Below are 19,842 nucleotides of genomic sequence, written 5' to 3'. Positions count from 1 at the left end.
TCGTCCAATCACAAAAAAATCTCAAGGGCTTTTTTTTTCGCTGTATCTTGGCTCAGGTACTTTCCTTTTCTTTTTTAAAATGCTAACTTCAACGCTAGTCAATTGTGCTCTGGTGGCTGAACAACAAGAGTCACTGCCCGCGTTTGGGAATTACTTCGAAGTAAAATCGAGTGGAAAAACCAGCGGAGGGCTTGCTTCGACGCTTGCTAGCTGATGCTATTTGATAGCAACGAGCTCGGCTTGTTTCGTTAGCTTGCCGGAGACAAACGTTGCTGTCTTCGGTAAAGTTCGGATGTAATCGCGCTTCTCACTTTGTGCGGGCGCTGATAAGATTTAGGAGGACTACGGGGAGGAGGAGGACATGAGGGTGACCACGGCATGTCCGCTAGCATGATGGCTAGCCGCTTAGCCCTATGCTAACGAAGCCGACACATGGCGCCGGGCGGCCGTGCCGGCAGCCGCGCGTTACTTCGACGTTGCCTGGCGCTCGGGGAGCAAACGTGCCGCAGAAGCGCTGTCCGTCCCCACAAACTAGTTAAACATTTAATCATGACTGGTGGTGTACGCTTATGGACCTCATATAATTAATGTGTCAACACAAGAGATGGAACGCTTCATGATATCTGCAGTTTAAAATGTGAGTAGAGCAGCAAGTGGTCAGTCCGTCTAACTCATGGTTCTAGGGCTCGAATCTGGGTTCACATCACCCCCCTCCGAAGTTCTAAAACATGATTGATCATTGAAGGCCAAATTGTGCAGATGGCAATGCTTGCGGGTCTGCATGCCTTCTGACATATTCCGGCGACCAGTGTTTTGCCCTCCATTTGACTGGCGACCGCTCCATTGTTTGTCTACATACGCCTTGACATGAAGTGGTGATCAGTCCGGTATGTCACCTGGTACGGGGTCACAAGCAAAGCAAGAGGATGAATTGGGAATGGGCTAGTGGTGTTGCTTGTTTTGGATGTGTGAAGACCAACTTTGAGGGTCCTGCCTGTGTACAGATGGTGCTTCTGAGCACCGTGTAGTCGGTGGTCCACATGTCGGAGGAGCAGCACCGGGGCCACCCCGGCGGCGGCCAGGAGGAGGAGGACGACGACGCCAAGGCACCCGATGCCCACACCGAGCCCAGCATGTTGCTGCAGAAGCTCAAGACAAACATTTCGTACGTCGCCGGACAACATTGACCACACAAGCCATCCAACAGTCTCACGGTGTGTTTGTCCTCCGTTGCAGAAAGAGTGTTCAAGCCAAAGTGGACCAGATCCTGGTGAGCGGCACATGGACACACAGCTTCATATGGACGGATCGGATGTAGATGTAGGCCGCTTATTTGGGGGCAGCGTGGTTCATTGGTCGAGCGGTCGTCTCCCAACCCAGAGGTTGAGCCTTTGTGACCATGTCCTAGTGTCCTTGAGCAAAACACTGAAGCCCCTTAAAATGGCATTCCCCACAGTAACACCGCAGAACATGCCCCGGCATGAATTGATGATCATTCAGTTGCCGCTTTACTCCGTAACATCCGTCAGAAAATCCACCTTGTCTCGATTTGTTTTTTTTTCCCCCAAGCGAAAGCGGAGACGTTTGCTACCGTGTTGTTTTTGATGAACGTAACGCAAAGCGCCACTCTCAGAATACAAATGAAATTGCAGCAATGCATCAAAAATGGAATCGCAGCCTCGAGAATGCAATGTAAAGAAGATCTGAGTGGAAGAGAGGCGCAACCTGAAAAATGCGCAAAGAGAATGTCCGTCTGGTAGCCGTGGTTGTTGCATTGCCGCGAGAAGACGTTTCCCGCTGATGATGTCACGGCCTGTTCTCGTCTGACAGCAAGATGTTCAACGCTTCTCCGACAACGACAAGCTGTACCTGTACCTCCAGCTGCCCTCGGGCCTGGCTGCTGGCGACAAGAGGTCCGACGGTGCTCGCCTGCCTACCGGCTGTCTTCTGCCGCACTGCTCTAAAAGCACTCCTGTTTGTGCGCGCCTAGCGTCGGAGGTGACAGTCCGTTCAACACGTCCGAACAGGTGCACACCTGCAATTGGATCCGCAGCCACCTGGAGGAGCACTCGGACACGTGTCTTCCCAAGCAGGATGTCTACGAAACCTACAGGTGAGCGAGCGCGTGTGCACGTAGGGGTGACCTGTCTTCCGTGCTGTCTGCGTATCCTCTGCTCTATTCAGGCGCTACTGTGAGAACCTACAGCATCGGCCGCTGAGCGCCGCCAACTTTGGCAAAATCATCCGCGACATTTTCCCCAATATTAAAGCTCGACGGCTGGGAGGCCGAGGCCAGTCCAAATATCCTGACCCCGAGTGTAGCGCCGCGTGGTCGTGCTCGCGTGTTGTGAACGTCTCAAGTGTGGCTGGAGATTTTACCCTAACTGGCGAGGCGCCACGTACTGCTACAGCGGAATCAGGAGGAAGACCGTGCTCAACATGCCGCTGCTGCCCAGCCTCGACCTCAAGAGCGACCCGGTACGCACGCGCGTGCGTGCGTGCCTCGAGGTCAAGCCCCTATCTCCTGGTCTTCTTTTTCTCCGCAACTCAGGCAGAGTTGACGGAGTTGGTGCAGACGTACAAGCAGGAAGTGACGGAGGCAGCGTGCGAGCTGATCTGCGATTGGGCGCAGAAGATCCTCAAGCGTTCCTTTGACACAGTGGTGGAGATTGCGCGCTACCTCATCCAAGAGCACATTGTCAATCCCAGATGCCGCCAAGCCGAGCTGGTGGCGTCGGCGGCGCTGGCTGGTAACACGCGCGCGGGAGAAGAAGATCGGCTCGGATCCGTGTTTGTGGGCCTCACCGTGTCCCTGCTGTGTTCCAGGAGGTCCCGCCAAGCCTCACAAGGTCATCAAGAAAACACCCCCGGTGTCCAAATGCGAGGGCGACGCCCCTGCCGACCTCAGGGTAGCCGAGCGCCCGCCTGCCAGAGTCCGAGTCGCTGTGGCTCACCGCTTCCTGTTTCCTCAGGACTGCGGAGACTCGGCCCCCTCGTCTGCCTCGAAGCCACCGGCCGCCGATAAGACCGCGCCCTTGGCCAAACCTCTGTCGCTGGAGGCCCCGCCCTCTCCGGCCGTCTCATGTCTCCGGCCTGCGGTAGGTGGCCTACAGCAGTTGTCAATCAACTTAGATCAATCAAATGAAACCGTGTGTGTGCGCGGCACAGGTGGAGGCGTACATGAAGCAACTCCCCCGAATCCTGCCTCGCAGCTCACTCCCCGACAAGACGCCGCTGTCGGTGCGCTCCTCACCGCCCTCGTTGGCGCCCAAAGATGCGGGCGGAGCCTCGGGAACAGGCAGCCCGGCGGCGAGTAGCGGGGGCGTAAAGGTGATCGCCATGGCGACACTGCCCCAGCAGCAGGGCGGCCCGCTCCCCCTCATGATCGTCCCCCAGGGCTGTTTATCCTATGAGCGGGAGAAAGCGCCCGCGTCGGTGCTACAGAAAGCGCTGGAGGGCGCAGTTAAGCGCCCCCACGAGGCCACAGAGGGCGCTTCGACGGTCGCCTCGGCGGGCCCTCCAGTCAAACGCAAACGCGGTAGACCGAGGAAACCTCGCCCAGAGGATGCTTCGCCCCAGCCCGCCACGCCGTCTCAGCCGCCGCCATCGGCAACGCCCCACGGCCCCGTCATCACCTCGGTGACAGGCGGTGTCATCCAGAAGGCGTCGTCATCTGTGTCCGCCTCGCAGTCGGTGCTGGAGCTGGTGATACGAGAGCCGCCGGGTCTCCTTCTGAGCGCGCTGCCCGCGCCCCCCGCCGCCACCCGGCTGGCCCCACTGGGCGGCGGCCCGTCCGAGCCGGACCACCATGCCCGGCCGCTGCTGCTTTTCCAGAGCGCGGGGAACGCGGGATGGGAGCTGGCAGCATCAGGTCGCACGCCAATGGTGGAGGTCATCCAGAAGGCGCCCCGACCCAACAGCAACAATACCGGCAGCACCAGCAGCTGCATCTGGGCTTCGCCTGAGCCTCCTCGAATGTTACACGAGTGCGGCCAAGTGGAACCCGTGCTCCTGGAAGTCGACCCGTCCTCGTCCTCGTCGTCTCCTCCTTCTGTAGCCAGAAAAGGGGAGGAGCCGACTCACAGTCCCTAGACGCTGCATCCCTTTTGACCTCGCGGCCCCTCCCCCTCATCCTTCTCACAGGCAGAAATCCCAGTTTGGCCACATGCTTGACTGATGGCGGGGATGAATGAAGCCTCGAGCCGAGCTGCTGTTGCACTCAACTCGCACTGTGGCTCCTCCTCCGTCCATCCATAGGACACGCCCCCGGCGGAGCCCAAACATGAAGTAGTATTCCGGAGGAAGGGACAGGGAGATGACTTAGTACGGGTCAGAACCAGCTCCTGGTTCTTTGCGCTGACCTCCACACTTTGGTGTGCTGCTTTGTTTTTTTTTTTGTTTTTTGCTGCCATAACTGTTCTTCCACGCATGCGTGTGTCCATACATGTGTGGGGTGTGTGTGTGTGTGTGTGTGTGTTTGTGCGGGCCAGTCTGATGCTCTTACTGCCGCCATGTGACTGGCGTAATGATGTCATCAGCGGGCATGTCCTTGATGAAGTTGTCATCGCCCAGAACGATGAGCACAATGGTGGGCAAAAATGCTCACATGCAGTTGTTAGCGTGTTAGCGCACGAATTTGTTTGCACTAACACCTCATCATTTATGTGATGTCGTGATGATGAAGATTGAGTGTTGAGAATGAATTTTGGGGAAAACCACGACAAATGGTAGTCTGCCGTCGACAAAGCAACGGTGGGGAGATATGACGGGACGTGGAAATTCTTCATTTTGTAGGAAGACGAGCTCGACTTGAGAAGTCGGTGGAGAAATCCATGACATGAAAATCGGTAATCGGGTAGCGTGCGGATCGATTGTGCACCCGCGCCATCTTGCACTTTTACACAGAAAGTAGGAGGCAGAGGCAAGGAGTGACGTCACGTTCAAGACGTCAGTTTTAGGCTGTTACGGCGAGGGTTGTGTGCGCTCGGGCATTGTGGGTAATACAGTTTGTTTATGTTTGTCTGTTGCTATGACAACGTGTCCCGCTCGGTTTTCCTGTGAGTTTTTTTATTTGTTTTGAGTATTTGTGTTGTTTCGCGTTTGCACTTTATACTTGTTCTTGTGTCTTGGCATGAAACCGACCAAGTCGGTCCAATTGTAAAAAAAAAAAAAAAACTCAACCAGATGCCAATCATGAGTGAAACGCACCTTTGCTTTCCTTCGTGTGTGTATATTCTATTTTTATTGTCGAATTGAAAACTGAAATTCAAACTGTTGTTAGAAATTTCCTGACTCTATTTCAAAACGCGAATCAAATAACCAGTCGTTTTTCCACTTTTAAAGGGCTTTGCAAAAAAAAGTTACCTTGGCTTTTATTTATAAGAAGGCGGATGTAAAGGTTGGTTGACTTCCGGGTTGGAGCTCGTCGACCTTGACAATCGGGAAACCAACGATCGACCGGCGGTCCAAAACACACGAAATGGACCCACGTCGCCAGTCCGTTTTGCATTTGGAGCCCAGCTTCAACGTTGAAGGTTTGTTTTCTACCATTTTCCCATTTTTTTTGCCGACGTAACGAAGGCTCCCCGCTTGGGCTACTGCTGAACTGTTAGCAAAAGCTTGCTACTTTTGCTACAATGTGTCACCAACCCAATTAAAAAACATATCAAGTGGTGTAGAGTCATCACGTGCCCGTCGTTGCTTACGAACACAGAAATAATTTACAGTTTATGACTTTTACCTGTTCAAATACTATATTTATCGAATAGAATGCCTTTCTTGTCATTGTACAACAGGTACACAACGAAATTGGTCCGTTTCATCGTAGTTAGGGGAATGAAGTGTGAACTGTAAAGGGCTAGCCCTAGCATAAGTAAATCGGCATGAATAAGGAAGACAGTATAAAACATAAACCTAGTTCACTGGTGCAGGATTGGAATTATTAGACAGGTGAGTAGCTTCTAGAATTGCACAAGGTTACGTTTGCCAAGTAGTAGCGTTAACAGACAGGTAAAAGTGCTTTCTTTTTTCCCCGCTCGTTCCAGTGGTGTTGCCGTCCGACGTGCTGGAAGTGATGGTGGAGGAAGACCGGCAGCTGCTCCCGCCCCCACGCGTTAAAGAGGAAGAGGAGGGCCGAAGCGAGCCGGACGAGCGAGCCGACTCGGACGGTTGCGATTCGGAGGCGGCCGCCGGGACGAAGCGCTTGAGCTCCCTGCATTGCTGCCAGAGTTTTGACGATAAATACCGGCTGGTGGACCACACGGGCGAGCAAATGGTCTGCGCAGTGTGCGGCAAAAACCTCTCCAGCAGGAGCAACCTGCGCACGCACATGAGGACGCACTCATCGGAGAAACCCTTCACCTGCTCCGTGTGCGGCAAGGGCTTCTCCGTCAAGAGGTACCTGGTGTCCCACATGCGAATACACACAGGAGAGAAACCTTACTCCTGCTCCTCGTGTGGCTCGGGGTTCAGCTACCGCATGTCGCTGGTTCTCCACATGAGAACGCACACGGGAGAGAAACCCTTCTCCTGCTCCGCTTGCGGCAAACGCTTCTGCCAAAAAGGCCAGCTAAGAGCGCACACCAGGACGCACACCGGAGAGAAACCCTTCTACTGCTCACTTTGCGGAAAGACATTTTCTGAGCGGGGGCACATGATTTCGCACGTCAGGTCGCACACGGGTGAGAAACCGCACCCATGCTCGCTGTGCGGGAAAACCTTTGCCACCAAGAGGAACGTGACCGTCCACGCCAGGACGCATACCGGCGAGACGCCGTTCAGCTGCAGCCTTTGTCACAAGAGATTCCCGCACAAGTATCAGATCACCCGACACAAGTGCGCTAACGCGCAATAGCTCGGGCGCAGAGCGCAGTAGCTCGGCTGCAGAGTTGCGTGAAAATCCCGTCCCGGGAACGATTGCCCGACTCGGTACGCAGGATCTTTGGTGAACATTCTAGGGACTATCGGGGCTTACTTATACACTTTCTTACAAAGCCTTCTCTCAGGAGTCAAACGCACTCTGCGGACAAAATCCACATTGCTGTTTTAAGGCGGGGAAGTAATCACATACGGATTATAAGGATTAATTGCAAGTTTTGTTGAACCTATAGCACATTGAATAATAGTGTTATGCTGTTTTTAAACCCACAGTTTACTTGCGAGTTTTGTCAAACCCGTGACACATTGAACAATAGCGTTACGCTGTTTTTAAACTTACATTGTTAGTCAGTTCGTAATTAAGAACAAACTGTGTTTTCATGTTTTACATTGTAAACCAGGCGGATCGCTGGAGCACCGGGTAGCACGTCTACCTCACAGTTAGGAGGGTGCGGGTTCGATTCCACCTTCGGCCCTCCCTGTGTGGAGTTTGCATGTTCTCCCCGTGTCCGCGTGGGTTTTCTCCGGGTACTCCGGTTTCCTCACACATCCCCAAACCATGCTTGGTAGGCCCATTGAGCACTCCAAATGGTTGCAAACTGTTGCAATTAAAAGCAACATGAGGGGCAAGAGCTCATTTGTGAATTAATGGTGGTCCTCTCCGATTGTGGCATATTACACCATAAAAAGGCTCGAGTATCAACTCCTGTTTTGATGTTGCATTTCTTGACACCACCAAAACGAGAAACATTTCCGCTGGCTATTTCAGAATTAAGGGTCGTCCGGACACGCCTCAATACGTCCCCGCGGCGGACGTTTTATTTTGAAAAGTTTTTCCGGTCGTCGCATCAAACGGAAAAAAAAGAGTAAACGACAGATTAACAGGCGGGTCAAAACACCATCATCAATCGACCAATGCGATGGAGCGACGCGTGCCAAAGCCTTTGTGTAGTCAAGCCAATGTCAAAAGTAAAGGTCGGTGAAGTTCGTCTGTCAATCGATGTTTGAAATGGGGCTGTCGGGCTGCGAAGCTAAAGCTAGCAGAAGCCTCCGCGCGGACTGGGCCGGCTCGAATGCTAAAATATTTCTACAGTGGCCTTCCAAGCCTTTCCTCGGCGAACTGCACAAAAGCAGCTGTTAAACAAACATCATGCTCAGAGTACGCTCATGTTTTCTGTCAGCATATCATGTGGTTAGACAGTGCAATGAGTCGCTGTGACCGGCAGGGGGCGGCGCTGTCATTCGAAAACCCGTGCCACGCTACAGCCCAATCAGAGCAAAGCAAATAGGAGGCGATCGTGTGGAGACAACTTTTGACTTTGTGCAGAAAGCACATTGGAGCAAGAAAATGTCGATTCGGATCGCCTTTGCGTCATGAACGTTTGATTACGTCATATCCAATGAATCTGACGTTGCTTTTGCACACGTTCATGAACCAAGCGAACGCAATCAGTCCATTTCAGAGCCTTTGTTTGTGCTTCAGGTTTGCCGCGGGACGTGCTCAAAGTGGTGGTGGGTCAAGACGAGTGGCCGGCCGGCCCCCGCGTCAAAGAGGAAGGCGGGGAAGACGAGGAGTGCCCGTCCATCAAGGAGGAAGAAGAGTGGCGGCTCATCAGTCAGACGGAAGGTGACGTCACCCGCTCGCCCGTGAAGGTGGAAGACGAAGACCGTCGGGAGATGGCCTTGCTAGCGGAGGACGTCAACCCGGAGGCCGACTCGCTTTTAGCCGCGCTCCGGGATGAAGAAGTGGAGGAAGAAGAGAGCGACGGCAGCCGAGACAGCGGTGAAAACGATGAGCGCTTTGAGTGCCGGCAGTGCGGCAAATGTTTTGGCAAGCGCAAAAACTTGAGCACGCACATGTCCCTCCACAGCGGCGAAGCTTTCAGTTGCTCCTTTTGCAGCAAAGCCTTCAAGAAACGCTACAACTTGCTCATCCACGCTCGCGTGCACACCGGAGAGAAACCCTTCGCCTGTTCCCTGTGCGGCCTCAAGTTCTCCCAGAAGGCAAGTTTGCTGCGACACGCCACCACTCACAGCGGCCACAAGACCTTCACCTGCGCCGTCTGCAACCTCAGCTTGTGTCAGCGCTCCGATTTAATTGTCCACTCGCGCATCCACACTGGCGAGAAACCATTTGACTGCTCGCTATGCGGCGCTCGCTTCTCCCAAAAGGGGAGCCTGGCCAGGCATGCCAGGACGCACACGGGAGAGAAACCCTTCTCCTGCTCTGTCTGCGCTGCCGCCTACAGTCGCAGGTCCGCTCTGCTCAATCACCAGAAGGCGCACGGCGGCAGGGGGGAGGGGCTGGGCACCGCCCGCGCAACCAATTACAATGCGAACGACTCGCGAAATGCAATCTGACCTTTATGGACTCTGCCACAATGAAACTGGAACAAAGATTCTTTTGGAGTCAAGACCTTACGAAAAGATTTGGGAGAAATTCCCATGCAGGCATTTTCATATCGTGGTCTCCAACGCAGACTCGAAAACACAATACAGACGTTTTTTATGGAAAGGATTAGATCCAGGGAGTGTTCCCGATGGCCTGCTCGTCACTGCAAGGAGCTTTTTATGGATGCAAGGGCTGCGACAAGCAGCGCTCGCTCATCTTGTTTGAGCTCCCTCTAGTGGTACTTGAAAGAATCGCTGAATCAAGTATTCTGAGCGTGCGTGTTAGAGTGGCAGTTCAGCTGTGTTGGAGAAAAAAAGACATTGTCATATTGTATCCTTGTCTTTTGCTCTATTAAAGTGCAAGACCTTGGCGTGGATTGCCCAATGCACTTTGGGGCTAGCTATACCAGCGGCTCTGGCCGGGTCATCACATCCCCGGGCTCCTTTGCCCACAGTTGTCCAGAAAACCGGGACACAGATTGTCCGTCTATCCGTTGAGTGAAAAAGTGTGACAGAAACCAGGTGGGGCCGGCATTTATTGCGTCACTGACTTCCCGTCGGACATCCCGAAATTTCTCCGAGCGAGCTGAAGAAGAAGCGGCCTCTCCTCTCCGCCGTTCCATTCGGCGATAAACGATCGACCGCCGATCGCACTGCTTTGTCCTGTTGCTCAGCCGCTGCGAGCGTGTGACCATGACATCATCTTCTGGGGGGCGGGGCATGTTTTCTGCTTGACTTTGCTTACTTACAAAGAAACTTTTTTTTTAGTCAGACAGACGTGTGTGCATGTGCGTGTGGTGGTGGGGGTCAGCGTGGGCGTTGATGCTTGAATGGCTTGGTGGCTGGCTGATGACTCAGGTGATGTGTCATACTCACACACTATAAAGGGGAACTTTCACATGTGCCTACAAACACACACGTACTGTACACGCGTGCTGTACACACACACATGCGCGCACGCACACATCCGCACGCTGGATTGTTTATTACATACGGACCCACAACAACTTGGGACGTAAGTTTGCTTTTTTTGCTCTAATTTCTAAGGGCTCACTGAGTGCATGTGTCTGTCTACAGTATGAACGTGTGTGTGTGTGAGAGACGGAGATGATTTTGCATGACCTTATTCCTACTTCCAGGGTGCAGAAGACAGGAGCTCTTGACTAGTGAACAAAAGAAGCCATAGTGGAACTAGAAGAAGGCTAACGTGGAGTTGAGGAGCACAAGTATCACGGAAAGGAACCCGAGTGGAGTCGTAAGAAGATCAAGTGAGGACAAAAGAAGCTAAAAACAGCACAATTCCGAAAAGCTATCTATACTGTGCTTACCTTCCATATAGGGTCAATCTTGCAAATACTGAAGTCAGTTGTGACGTCATGTCTTGCAGGTGACAAAAGGGCACCGTCCGCGGTTCCGGTTCGTATTCGGCTTTTGGGCTCGACCCAGCACCAAGTTTTCATCCTTGTTTTGTTAGGGTCGCTTTTCGCTTCCAAATATTCTGAAATGTTGGGTAGGCGTCTTCAAATGGCCTAGTGACGGTCATGTGACCCAGGTGGCGGAATTCCATTGGGCGATCCTCGTCCCAGACACTTTCGACGGGCCGACGTCGTGTCCGTGGCGCTCCCCAAAAAAATACTTTTGAAAAAGTGGCGCGCCGCAGCAACAACAAAAAGAAGCAAAACAAATGTAATAAAGATGCGGGTGTGTCTTGTCAGGCCGTCGCAAATGATTCAAACTTTTGGCCCGTTACCTTTTCTTCCTGGCGCCGCGCCGCCAGCCTGTCAGACGCGGGCGACGATGTCTGCGTGCGTGCGTGCGTACGACGTCTTCGCTTGTGTGTGTGTGCGCGCGCGCGGGAATTTTACGCAGTATATGTGAGACTGCGAGCGTCTGCATGCGTGTCAGGGAGGGAGCCTGAGTGCGTTTGCATCCGTGGATGTGAGTATTTCTGTGTCTGCGCGTGCGTGAGTAAGTGTGGGCGTGTGCGTGTGTGCGCAGACAGTGATGTCATCATCTGCATTAATGCACTGAGTGAGCGCCCTCGAATTCATGAGGAGGTCACACAGTGTCAACTCAAAGCAGCTAAAAGTATAAGTTTAACAAGCTACAGAGGAACTCAAAAGTAGCCAAGATGTGACTCTAAAGCTTGATGGAAGCGCGAATGACGTCATGTCTTCCTTCTTCAAGTCAAGAAGACCACGGAGTTTGTTGAGGTGACTGCTTGAGATGATGGTGACGGTGCGGGTCCGCCCCGACCCGGGGCCACTTCCTGCCTCCCCTCGGGCGCCTCTTGCGTCTCCCCGGAGGGCCAGTCGGAAGTTTGTCTCGGTCAAAATTCCAGCCGGAGAAATGTGGAAAGTCCGACGTTTGTGTGCCGGCAACACGTCTGACTCAGCAAAACACATGCAGGCGGGCGCCGTGCGCGTGCGCGCGAGCTGGCGCGGTGGTCACACAGCTTGTCAGCCACTATTTGCAGCTGCTCGTGCACGTCGTTCAATTCTCGTGCGTTTTCATTCACTCAACACCTACAGGAACTTTATTCCCATTCAGAATCTTCGAAGCTTCTTTCTTTGCCTTTCATTTTCCATGCCTGGAACCATTGGGCATGTCGTTGATGTTGTCATTGTTGCTTGTTTCGTCATAGTAGTTGTTGTCTCGACACGTCGTCATCTTATCAACCACGATCACGACGGCCCTTTTTTTCCTGGACAGTGTTTCGTGACTCCGTCACCTGTGTGCTGTGCCTGCTGCTATTGGTCGAGCTTCTCAGACCGGTGCGCTGCGGCCCCGCCCACCACAATGCCGTTTTCTGCAACGCGCTCAAGTCGGCTGTCAATCAAATGGACGTCATCAGAAAGACGGCGCTACGGCTGCAACCCGTACGTGCTGCTCTTTGACCTCCCGCCGCTGGTGCTGCAGTCCCCGCGGCGGCAACTTTTGCATTTTTCCTTTCAGGACGACGAGGAGGCGGCGGACGACTTGCTGGATGCTCGACTCCAAACTCTTCCCGTCATAGCAACGACCGCTGCCCACTTGCGCACGTGGAAGGTAAATGTACCTGCTTTCATTTTCCTTTGCATTACTCGCCGTGATGTTTTTGGCGAGGCGCACGGCGTCAAACACTGAAACACGTCTGGGCGACCGGTCTCAACTTTTTGTGGCGGCAGGCCAACGAATCGCTGTTGGGGCTGTACGCCAACGCGCTGGCCTTTCGCGCGCACGCCGAATGGCTGAAGGCGGCCACCGAGAACGTCGGCTTGCCCTCCGAGGCAGCCGGGGTCGCCGCCGTTCATCTGCTGCGGCTGGCCAACCTCGTCAGGACGGCGCTGATCCAGGTGAGCCCGACCAACAACCACCCTCGGAGCGCTCACCAGTCCGTGTCACATCGCACCTAGGCGAAAAACAGAACGCTCGCTATTCATCCCGAATGTTTCCGTTATCGATCGAGCATCTCTCGTTGCCGCGATTTGTCGGGCGGCTGGGTGCTCGCTTCTAAATTTGTCTTTGTGCCTTTCAGATGGAAGTGACGTTGCCACCGCCACCGCTGAGGCCCTTGCTTCCGGAGGTGTCGACGACCTTCGAGACTCTGCGCTACTCGACCGAGATGTCTCGCCGCTTGAACGTCTTCTGCGGCTTCTCCAAGCGCCTCGTACGGCATCTGCGCAGGGCGGCCGCCTGCCCCTCTAGAAGATGAAGGCCAGGGCGTGGGGTAGTTTGCCTTGGAGTTGTGACGGACGAGATTGTGCGACGGACTGGTCGCCGGCGCGCCGCTTGGCCGCAGATCACAACAGTCTACCCCTGAGCCGAGCCGGGATGAGTTCGGCGCGGGGCGGCGACCGATTGCATCGACAATGAGGGAGAGAGCGCTTGCCAGTGAATGTCTTGCCAGAAGTGGATACGGGCATTTGACAAGGGAGTCGCTTGGAGGCGGCGTGACAGCAAGCGGCAAGAAGCGCGTGCCTTGCGCGAGACACGGGCAGCTGACGCGACACAAACTAAAGGACACATGTTGCTCTTTGATTTCTTTATTGAAGGCTTCAGTTGATCATGATGACTTTGTGGTCTTCGCAGAAGTCTGTGGGAGACAGCAAACATGTGACTTGCAGGAGCGACACCCTCGGCGGGACTGCGAGAGACGCCGGTGCGCCCGCAAACCTATTTTGGGGTCGATCAGAAAGCCGGGTTCCCCGGAGAAGCCCAAGCACTCGGCCTGCTTTTTGAAGTTCTCCAGCTCCGAGTCCGTCACTTTGTTCCCTTGAGCTGCGGCAGACAAAATGGCACCGCTTTGGAATTACGACGCAGTAGCGTGAGATGACGGAGAGGCTTGCCGCCACATATGCGATGCAACTTGCTCGCGCGATACCCCGAGGAAGGTTGCGATAACCGCGCGACTCACTATTCGACTCGCCTCGGCCTTTCCCGGCAATGAAAAATGCTTGCGTGGTGCTTAAATATCCGAGACGTCACGGCGGGAGCAGTTTTTGGCTTTAAAGAAGTCGTTTTTGGCTTACGGAAATTCTTATCGCTGGACTTTTTCTGTGTTAAGAAATGGCTGATGTCGGTGGGAAAAAAACGTTTTGGTCAATAACCCTCAAAACAAGATTCCGGCAGCTGTATTGCTTCGGCCTGGGCAGAAAGCGGAGGCGGCGTTAAAGCGCTACTTTTACCCCGTCACATTTCCTTCAGTAGTTTTGGGGGACGATTGTACTTGAGTGTGAGATTTGGCTTCTTTTTCGCCTATCGGGGTTAGGCTAGGAATGATGCTGAAATAGGAAGGAAAAAAAAACAACAACAATCGGTTAAGCTGGGCTTTCCGTTTTCCACACACCAAACAGATAGAGAGAGCGGACGCTAATCTGGTCGTTGACGATGTCGTCCAGGTGGACGCCAAATCCCTCCAGGAGGTCCTTGAGGTTGTTCGCTGTGCTGTTGATGTTCATCACGTGGCAGCCGTCGCACGTCGGCAGCAGTTGGTAGGCGGACGAGATGTTTTGCACTGAGGGCGACAAAACCTCAGCGTCAGCATCCGTCGCGCCACCTGAGACGTCAAACTACCAAAAATGGCTGACTTTTGCCGGATGCCACGTTGCCATCGATGGAGATGTTCATCTTGGAGCCGAAGCAGGTGCCGTTCCTGCAAAACAGAACGCTTACAAAAGTGTGGGGAAAGCCCGTCGGAAGGAAAAACAGTGCAGGAGCGGTCATGACAATGGACGCATCGCTTAAGTGTCGCAAAATAGTGAGAAAGCTTCAACACGTGTTGTCGATATCGTAGATGATGGCAATACCCCCGAAACAGCAATAGGAAGCCATGCAAAGCATTGCAAACTGTCATCAAGCAAGGTGTCCTCCAATGTGGCCATAATTAGGCAAAATAATACGAGGGCGCACGACCGAGCACTCACATCCCCATCTCCTCGTAGAGGAACAAGTCCTTGTCGTTGTGGGCGGCGGCGCTGATGTTGATGCGGCTGCCGTCGGTGATCTTCAGGATGGCTTCAAAGGCTTTGTTGTCGGTGTAGCCCGCGATGAACGTCCGCTGCCCCGACAGCTGTGTGAAGCCAAGCGCCCACACGTCACGCGCACCAGTGCAAGCTAGCATGCGCGTTCTCGCTCGCGTTGCTCCCGAGCGTTTTCCTTTTGCCCCGTTGGCTCAAAGGCCACCAGCCTCTTGCTTGTACAGGGTCCGGCAAAATCATTTGACAGATTTGTAGGTTTAATCAAATGCAAATAAATTCAAGAAACAAAAAAAAATTGTATTTTCCTAAAGTACACATAATGCCATTTTGTTTCATTTCGTTTCGTTTTTGTTTATTAAACCTACAAATGTGTCATTTTGCCAGACCCTGTATTTTGGGCACTCAATCGCCGGCATCCCTCAAGCTAACAAACTCAATCCAATTGTTGTCAAATTGCATCACGAAGAAAAGTGTCGCAGGTATTCGGAAACAAAAGGATTTGCCAAATAACTATCGGGATAAAAAATACTTTAAGGGATCGTTGAAGTGCTACCAAAAGTCATGCCCCAAAAAGATGGAGGATCCGGAAAGGCCTCAAGTGTAGTGTAGTTTGTTAAGGGCTAGGGTCGGGTTAGCGCGCGTCGGGGCTCACCTGTTGGCGGTTGTCAAGCGGCAGCGGGGCGAGCAAAGGTGCGCACTCTTCGGCCGGTGGCGAGGCAACAGCGGCCGAGCAGGCCAGGGCAAACAGGAACAGGCACGTCACTTTCATGATGAATGAAGGCAAGGGCAAAAGCGACAACGGTGCTGGCTCCGGGCGCCGCTTTTATAGCTCTGCCTTCTGGAACCTACCCAATTGCGGCCCCCCGTGCCTTGTTGACCCCGAGGGTATGTGACAAAATCAATCATTCACTCCGCCATCAATCAAAACGACATTGAATAATTTTGACTTGCGTCAACACCACAACACAACATTTAAAGGTGGACTTTAGTCATGTCAGACATTTTCTTTTGTCCCGCAAGGCCAAATGGAACGTTCAACTGAGTCTTCCCTTTTGGAGCCATCTCTTCCCTGAGCAAGGGGCAAAATGGCCCTGACATTTCATACAATTCTTGAGAAGCTTTGCCACTTGACTTGAGTAAATTTTGTGAAGATGAAACGAGTTGAAGAGTTCAACTTGTACGAGTTTGTTTGCTGACCAAACAAGGAACCCCCTACGGCGCAAATGAGACACGCCCTTCAAGTGCATAAGACAGGCAACAAAGAAGAAACACCAAAGAATCTAAATCTCGTCGACATCCGAATGCGAACGACGGCGCGCTCGAGGCGACGCGTCATGGGACCCCAAGCCCCATTGATCGAGCAAACACAAAACATCGAGCGAGCCAGACGGCAAACAAAGCGTGACGCCACTGGCCTCGTGTCCAAGGTGGCCAGAGAGTGGCAGATCAAGCAGCCGGCCCAGAGGTCGGAGGTCGTGCTTGACTTGCTCCTTTGGGAGCTAAAAACTGCCAGCGAGCGTCTCGCACTCAGCTGTGCAGATTTGCCGTCACGTTTCGACATTTGTGGCCCTGTCGTGCATGAATGCAAATGCATAATTGACTTCAAATGCACTTTGTGTATTTATTTTCTTTGGAATTTTTCTTTTCTGCCTTCATACAAGCGTTCCCGTTTTATATCAACGTATATTGGCATAGTGTATTTTGACGTCATCTGCTGGACGCTCTAGGAGCATTTGTCATTTTCAATGTACAATAAAGATTTTTTTTCTTCGTGAAAAAAAAAACGAGCCTGAGTCGGCCTGGACATACGCATGCGCGTTGTGAGGCCTACGTCTGACGTCACAGTCGTCAGGTTTCGGTGTCTCGTCTACGACGGCGGCGGGATGGCGGGCACCGCGCTCAAGAGACTCATGGCCGAATACAAACGTGAGCACAACTGCACCGACAGCTTCCGCAGCTGCTCGACCACAACAACGCCACCGACACGCTTTGTCGCTTTCTTTCTTGACGTCCGTCGCTTTCAGAAGGTGCCGCGCAGGCGGAAAACCAAGTTGGGAGATGACACAGCTTTTTTTGTTCTGTTTGGGTTCCACACGCGCCTCGAGTTACGAGCGTTTGCTTCGCTCGATCAAAACGCGCAAGCGACACATTAGGATTGTTGTTGTTTTTGTCGTTGTAGTGTTTGTCTAAAGCTAAATGCTAACGTAGCTTCCGGTCCGACTTACGACGCTCTTTTTTTTTTTCCCCCTTCAATCTTTATTTAAACGCGGAAGCACATAGCTGCCACACCATAACAAAAAGTTCAGACAATACGATGCACCCTTTAAGGTTCAGCACCTAAAATTGATCAATTCTAATTGATCACGTTATCATGATGATGAAATGGACCTGTGCATTTAGCAAATCTGAACAAAGCAATTCTCCTTATGGTGGTTGGCCGACTCCTTTCTGTGTATTGGACATTAAAATGACTCGCCCCGTCGCGACGCTGCTCTTCTCTCAAACTGTCCTGAAGAAATGAATGAATGAACTTGCAAAGAGGCCACGTGTAGTATGTGCAGGCATGTGACAGACGCAAATGCATGGTTTGTTTTTCAAGTGAGGTGCTAGCTTATGTTTGCGTGGGTATGTATGTGTTTCCAGAGCTGACCCTCAACCCGCCGGAAGGAATCGTGGCAGGTCGGTCATTGATCTTGCAGCCTGCGGAGAAGCTTCTGCGCTAGGCAAATTCCGCGAGGGATGGACGCTCCTGCTAAAAACCCTTCGACCGCCCTCGGTGGAGTTGTCACAAGATGGCGGCAAAGCATCACAGGAAGTAGTTTGGTGTGGCACCAAAGCGATTTGAGACGTTGCGGAAACAGCAATCATGTCAGCTTTTCTGGGCTATTCGCAGACAAACTCACTCACCCAAGTGACGTTTTTTGTGCGGTGGGACAGTGCATCGTTTGACAAATCTCGCCATCGTGTCTTTGAGGCCTTGTTTGGATTCCAATTGTCCAATAGCGATAGCGGATGGATGAGCTCGCGTTTGCAAACGTCTACTTTTGCAAAGTTGCGATTGGCACCTTCGCTGCTTTTCTGAGGGCTATTGGTAATCGAATCCATTTCACTCTGAGATTGAAATAAGGTGTGCTGATGGAAACGAAAAGGCGTTTCACTTTGAATCCGGTTCGTTGCGTAACCGCCACAAAACACATCAACCAAAGGTTGCTCCGAGGCCTCGGCCAACGCTTCCAAAGTGCCCGCCAACAAAGTGCTTTGCCGCCATTCAGTAGGACCCTGGCTCTCGGGGATGAGCGGGAGCGTCTTCTCGGCCGGGCTCAAGTGCGGACTTGCTGACGGGACGTTTGCGCTAAGATGTCTTGCTCTCTCTCACAGGTCCCGCCAACGAGGAGAACTTTTTTGAGTGGGAGGCGCTCATCATGTGAGTTGACGGAGAAGGAGGCGTTAATGCTAACGTTAGCATCGCTAAGGCCGAGCACACAAAAATGGACTGCGACGAAAACATTTCCTTTTTTGCCGTTGAGTCCGTCGTGTAAGTCGCTGTCGCTTTTTGTGCCTTTCAGGGGTCCGCAGGACACCTGCTTCGAAGGCGGCGTCTTCCCGGCCGTGCTCACCTTCCCCTCCGATTACCCGCTCAGTCCCCCAAAGATGAGGTTCACCTGCGACATGTTTCACCCCAACAGTACGTGTCGGCGCTTCTCTCATTTTTCTCTCATTTTCAACCCTTTGAAGCCAAAGCGGCGCAATAGTCATTGCGGGCCTTTGCTTCTCTGGCAAGCCCTGACAGTACGCAAGAAGGGAAGAAGGTCAAAAAGTCCATTCAGGTTAATTGGTATTTGAATGGCTGTGTTTGCTGCCCCTCTTGCCCCCCTCCCCTTCCAGTCTACCCTGATGGGCGGGTCTGCATCTCCATCCTGCATGCCCCCGGCGACGACCCTATGGGCTACGAGAGCAGTGCCGAGAGGTGGAGTCCCGTGCAGAGCGTGGAGAAGATCCTCCTCTCTGTAGTTAGCATGCTAGCAGGTAGCCGCTCCTCCTAACTTCAGCTGGGAACAAGTCATGTTTTTTTTCTGTCAGTCCGCCTTGGTTTGGGTCTTCTGCGCTGAAGCAGCCACATACACAACACTGAAGACTTTTGGTCAGTACTACTAGTATGATAAAGACTCCAATGTTTTTTCTAGAAACACTTGTTACTCTTTGATTCACGACTTTTGCCGACAGTTCCGCTCCTTATCGTGTATCGGTGAAATTTCCCAAGCGGGACTTTTTCATTCTGACGTCAATCCTGTCCGCGAGATAATTTTAGGGGCATTTCACCAACGAAACTTTTCATCTCGCTCTCTCTCTCTCTCTCTCTCTCTCAGAGCCCAATGACGAAAGCGGCGCCAACGTGGACGCCTCGAAAATGTGGCGGGAAGATCGGGACCACTTTTACAAACTGGCTCAGAAGATCGTACGGAAGTCCCTCGGCCTTTAGTGATGACGTCATCGCCCGGTGCCGTTTGTGTGTGTTGTGTGTATGCTGAGGCTTGGACCGCGTAGGGTTGGTCACACAATTTTGCAATGTGACGATAGCGTGATGGTTAAGCACCCCGCCCCGCGTACAGGGGCGTACCCCCGAGGAAGTGATGTCACGTCATGAGCCCTGCACCCCTGACTGCTGATTGGTCGTGTAAAACCATCACGTGACATCACGGAACGCCAGAGGTAAGATGCCAACTTGCATGCTTTTGACATCCGGCTTCAGGTGCTGTACGAGGGTCCTCTTTGTCCTCACTTGTAAGACTATTTTAGGACACTAGTAGGCTGTCCTGTTCTTTCCGCTCAGACTTTTAGCTGAAGTTGGATATCCAAGAAAGTTTTCCAGGCTCTGTGCGTTTGAACCACCATTTCTTACTGAAACAATCTGTAGTGCAATTTGACTTCATAGGTAACGCTCATCAAGATGAAAGTGACAGAGAAATGTTGTACAATAAACAATGCGAAGTTTGTCCTTTTTCCATTTGTTTTTCCATCCGGTTAGCTTCTTTTTTTTTTTTGTCCATGCTGAAGATACTTTTACTTTTAAATTACTTTAATCCCTGTGAAACAAAACCTCGATTAAAAGTTCGAC

The 19,842-nt window shown here is 52.6% G+C and overlaps 6 protein-coding genes across 8 annotated transcripts; 5 read left to right on the top strand and 1 right to left on the bottom strand.

Annotated features, from left to right (window-relative positions):
- Window positions 1-92: 92 nt before the first annotated feature.
- rfx5 (regulatory factor X, 5) lies at window positions 93-5,271 on the top strand. The gene is made up of 11 exons (XM_085939862.1): window positions 93-637; window positions 1,005-1,165; window positions 1,237-1,270; window positions 1,831-1,913; window positions 1,991-2,113; window positions 2,185-2,301; window positions 2,400-2,478; window positions 2,552-2,750; window positions 2,827-2,909; window positions 2,973-3,098; window positions 3,169-5,271. The coding sequence occupies exons 2-11, from the start codon at window positions 1,041-1,043 to the stop codon at window positions 4,090-4,092; spliced, it is 1,893 nt and encodes a 630-aa protein (XP_085795988.1). The 5' UTR covers window positions 93-637; window positions 1,005-1,040; the 3' UTR covers window positions 4,093-5,271.
- Window positions 5,272-5,408: 137 nt separating this feature from the next.
- On the top strand, window positions 5,409-6,869 carry LOC147041281 (uncharacterized). Its single transcript, XM_085939895.1, has 2 exons — window positions 5,409-5,534; window positions 6,045-6,869. The coding sequence occupies exons 1-2, from the start codon at window positions 5,480-5,482 to the stop codon at window positions 6,851-6,853; spliced, it is 864 nt and encodes a 287-aa protein (XP_085796021.1). The 5' UTR covers window positions 5,409-5,479; the 3' UTR covers window positions 6,854-6,869.
- Window positions 6,870-7,740: 871 nt separating this feature from the next.
- LOC147041280 (uncharacterized) lies at window positions 7,741-10,314 on the top strand. The gene is made up of 2 exons (XM_085939893.1): window positions 7,741-7,851; window positions 8,360-10,314. The coding sequence occupies exons 1-2, from the start codon at window positions 7,797-7,799 to the stop codon at window positions 9,235-9,237; spliced, it is 933 nt and encodes a 310-aa protein (XP_085796019.1). The 5' UTR covers window positions 7,741-7,796; the 3' UTR covers window positions 9,238-10,314.
- Window positions 10,315-10,324: 10 nt separating this feature from the next.
- On the top strand, window positions 10,325-15,476 carry LOC147041279 (uncharacterized). Its single transcript, XM_085901533.1, has 5 exons — window positions 10,325-10,535; window positions 11,980-12,146; window positions 12,223-12,315; window positions 12,435-12,602; window positions 12,785-15,476. Coding segments are annotated over exons 1-5 (606 nt in total). The 5' UTR covers window positions 10,325-10,534; the 3' UTR covers window positions 12,962-15,476.
- LOC147041278 (uncharacterized) lies at window positions 13,277-15,541 on the bottom strand. Its single transcript, XM_085939898.1, has 6 exons — window positions 15,379-15,541; window positions 14,673-14,818; window positions 14,337-14,401; window positions 14,096-14,263; window positions 13,423-13,527; window positions 13,277-13,342 (listed from the first exon to the last, which is right to left on the bottom strand). The coding sequence occupies exons 1-6, from the start codon at window positions 15,493-15,495 to the stop codon at window positions 13,305-13,307; spliced, it is 639 nt and encodes a 212-aa protein (XP_085796024.1). The 5' UTR covers window positions 15,496-15,541; the 3' UTR covers window positions 13,277-13,304.
- Window positions 15,542-16,553: 1,012 nt separating this feature from the next.
- ube2g2 (ubiquitin-conjugating enzyme E2G 2 (UBC7 homolog, yeast)) lies at window positions 16,554-19,727 on the top strand. 3 transcript variants are annotated; one of them, XM_085939904.1, is made up of 6 exons: window positions 16,554-16,652; window positions 17,370-17,405; window positions 18,105-18,150; window positions 18,293-18,411; window positions 18,612-18,752; window positions 19,094-19,727. In XM_085939904.1, exons 1-6 carry the CDS (start codon window positions 16,610-16,612, stop codon window positions 19,204-19,206), a joined length of 498 nt encoding a protein of 165 aa, XP_085796030.1. In that variant the 5' UTR covers window positions 16,554-16,609; the 3' UTR covers window positions 19,207-19,727. The 3 variants fall into 3 exon arrangements, with proteins under 3 accessions (XP_085796030.1, XP_085796029.1, XP_085796031.1); XM_085939903.1 differs by lacking the exon at window positions 16,554-16,652 and adding an exon at window positions 16,788-17,287 and having other exon boundaries at window positions 17,370-17,449; XM_085939905.1 differs by lacking the exon at window positions 16,554-16,652 and adding an exon at window positions 17,007-17,287.
- Window positions 19,728-19,842: the final 115 nt, after the last annotated feature.

Source organism: Syngnathus leptorhynchus, chromosome 20 (genome assembly GCF_054491065.1).
Source record: "Syngnathus leptorhynchus isolate UIUO chromosome 20, UIUO_Slep, whole genome shotgun sequence".
Taxonomy (NCBI): domain Eukaryota; kingdom Metazoa; phylum Chordata; class Actinopteri; order Syngnathiformes; family Syngnathidae; genus Syngnathus; species Syngnathus leptorhynchus.
The sequence above is the reverse complement of the archived record's forward strand: the minus strand, read 5'-3'. Positions and strand labels throughout refer to the sequence as shown.

Coding starts and splice junctions, on each gene's coding strand:
- rfx5 (XM_085939862.1), top strand. CDS start 1,041: ATGTCGGAGGAGCAGCACCGGGGCCACCCCGGCGGCGGCCAGGAGGAG. Junction 1,166..1,236: donor AAGCTCAAGACAAACATTTC/GTACGTCGCCGG, acceptor CCTCCGTTGCAG/AAAGAGTGTTCAAGCCAAAG. Junction 2,479..2,551: donor TCGACCTCAAGAGCGACCCG/GTACGCACGCGC, acceptor TCCGCAACTCAG/GCAGAGTTGACGGAGTTGGT.
- LOC147041281 (XM_085939895.1), top strand. CDS start 5,480: ATGGACCCACGTCGCCAGTCCGTTTTGCATTTGGAGCCCAGCTTCAAC. Junction 5,535..6,044: donor GCCCAGCTTCAACGTTGAAG/GTTTGTTTTCTA, acceptor CGCTCGTTCCAG/TGGTGTTGCCGTCCGACGTG.
- LOC147041280 (XM_085939893.1), top strand. CDS start 7,797: ATGGAGCGACGCGTGCCAAAGCCTTTGTGTAGTCAAGCCAATGTCAAA. Junction 7,852..8,359: donor AGCCAATGTCAAAAGTAAAG/GTCGGTGAAGTT, acceptor TTTGTGCTTCAG/GTTTGCCGCGGGACGTGCTC.
- LOC147041279 (XM_085901533.1), top strand. Junction 12,147..12,222: donor CGGCGCTACGGCTGCAACCC/GTACGTGCTGCT, acceptor TTTTCCTTTCAG/GACGACGAGGAGGCGGCGGA. Junction 12,316..12,434: donor CCCACTTGCGCACGTGGAAG/GTAAATGTACCT, acceptor TTGTGGCGGCAG/GCCAACGAATCGCTGTTGGG.
- LOC147041278 (XM_085939898.1), bottom strand. CDS start 15,495: ATGAAAGTGACGTGCCTGTTCCTGTTTGCCCTGGCCTGCTCGGCCGCT. Junction 14,402..14,672: donor CTCTACGAGGAGATGGGGAT/GTGAGTGCTCGG, acceptor TCTGTTTTGCAG/GAACGGCACCTGCTTCGGCT. Junction 13,528..14,095: donor CCGCTCTCTCTATCTGTTTG/GTGTGTGGAAAA, acceptor TGTCTGCCGCAG/CTCAAGGGAACAAAGTGACG.
- ube2g2 (XM_085939903.1), top strand. Junction 17,450..18,104: donor CGGAGAAGCTTCTGCGCTAG/GCAAATTCCGCG, acceptor TCTCTCTCACAG/GTCCCGCCAACGAGGAGAAC. Junction 18,151..18,292: donor GAGTGGGAGGCGCTCATCAT/GTGAGTTGACGG, acceptor TGTGCCTTTCAG/GGGTCCGCAGGACACCTGCT.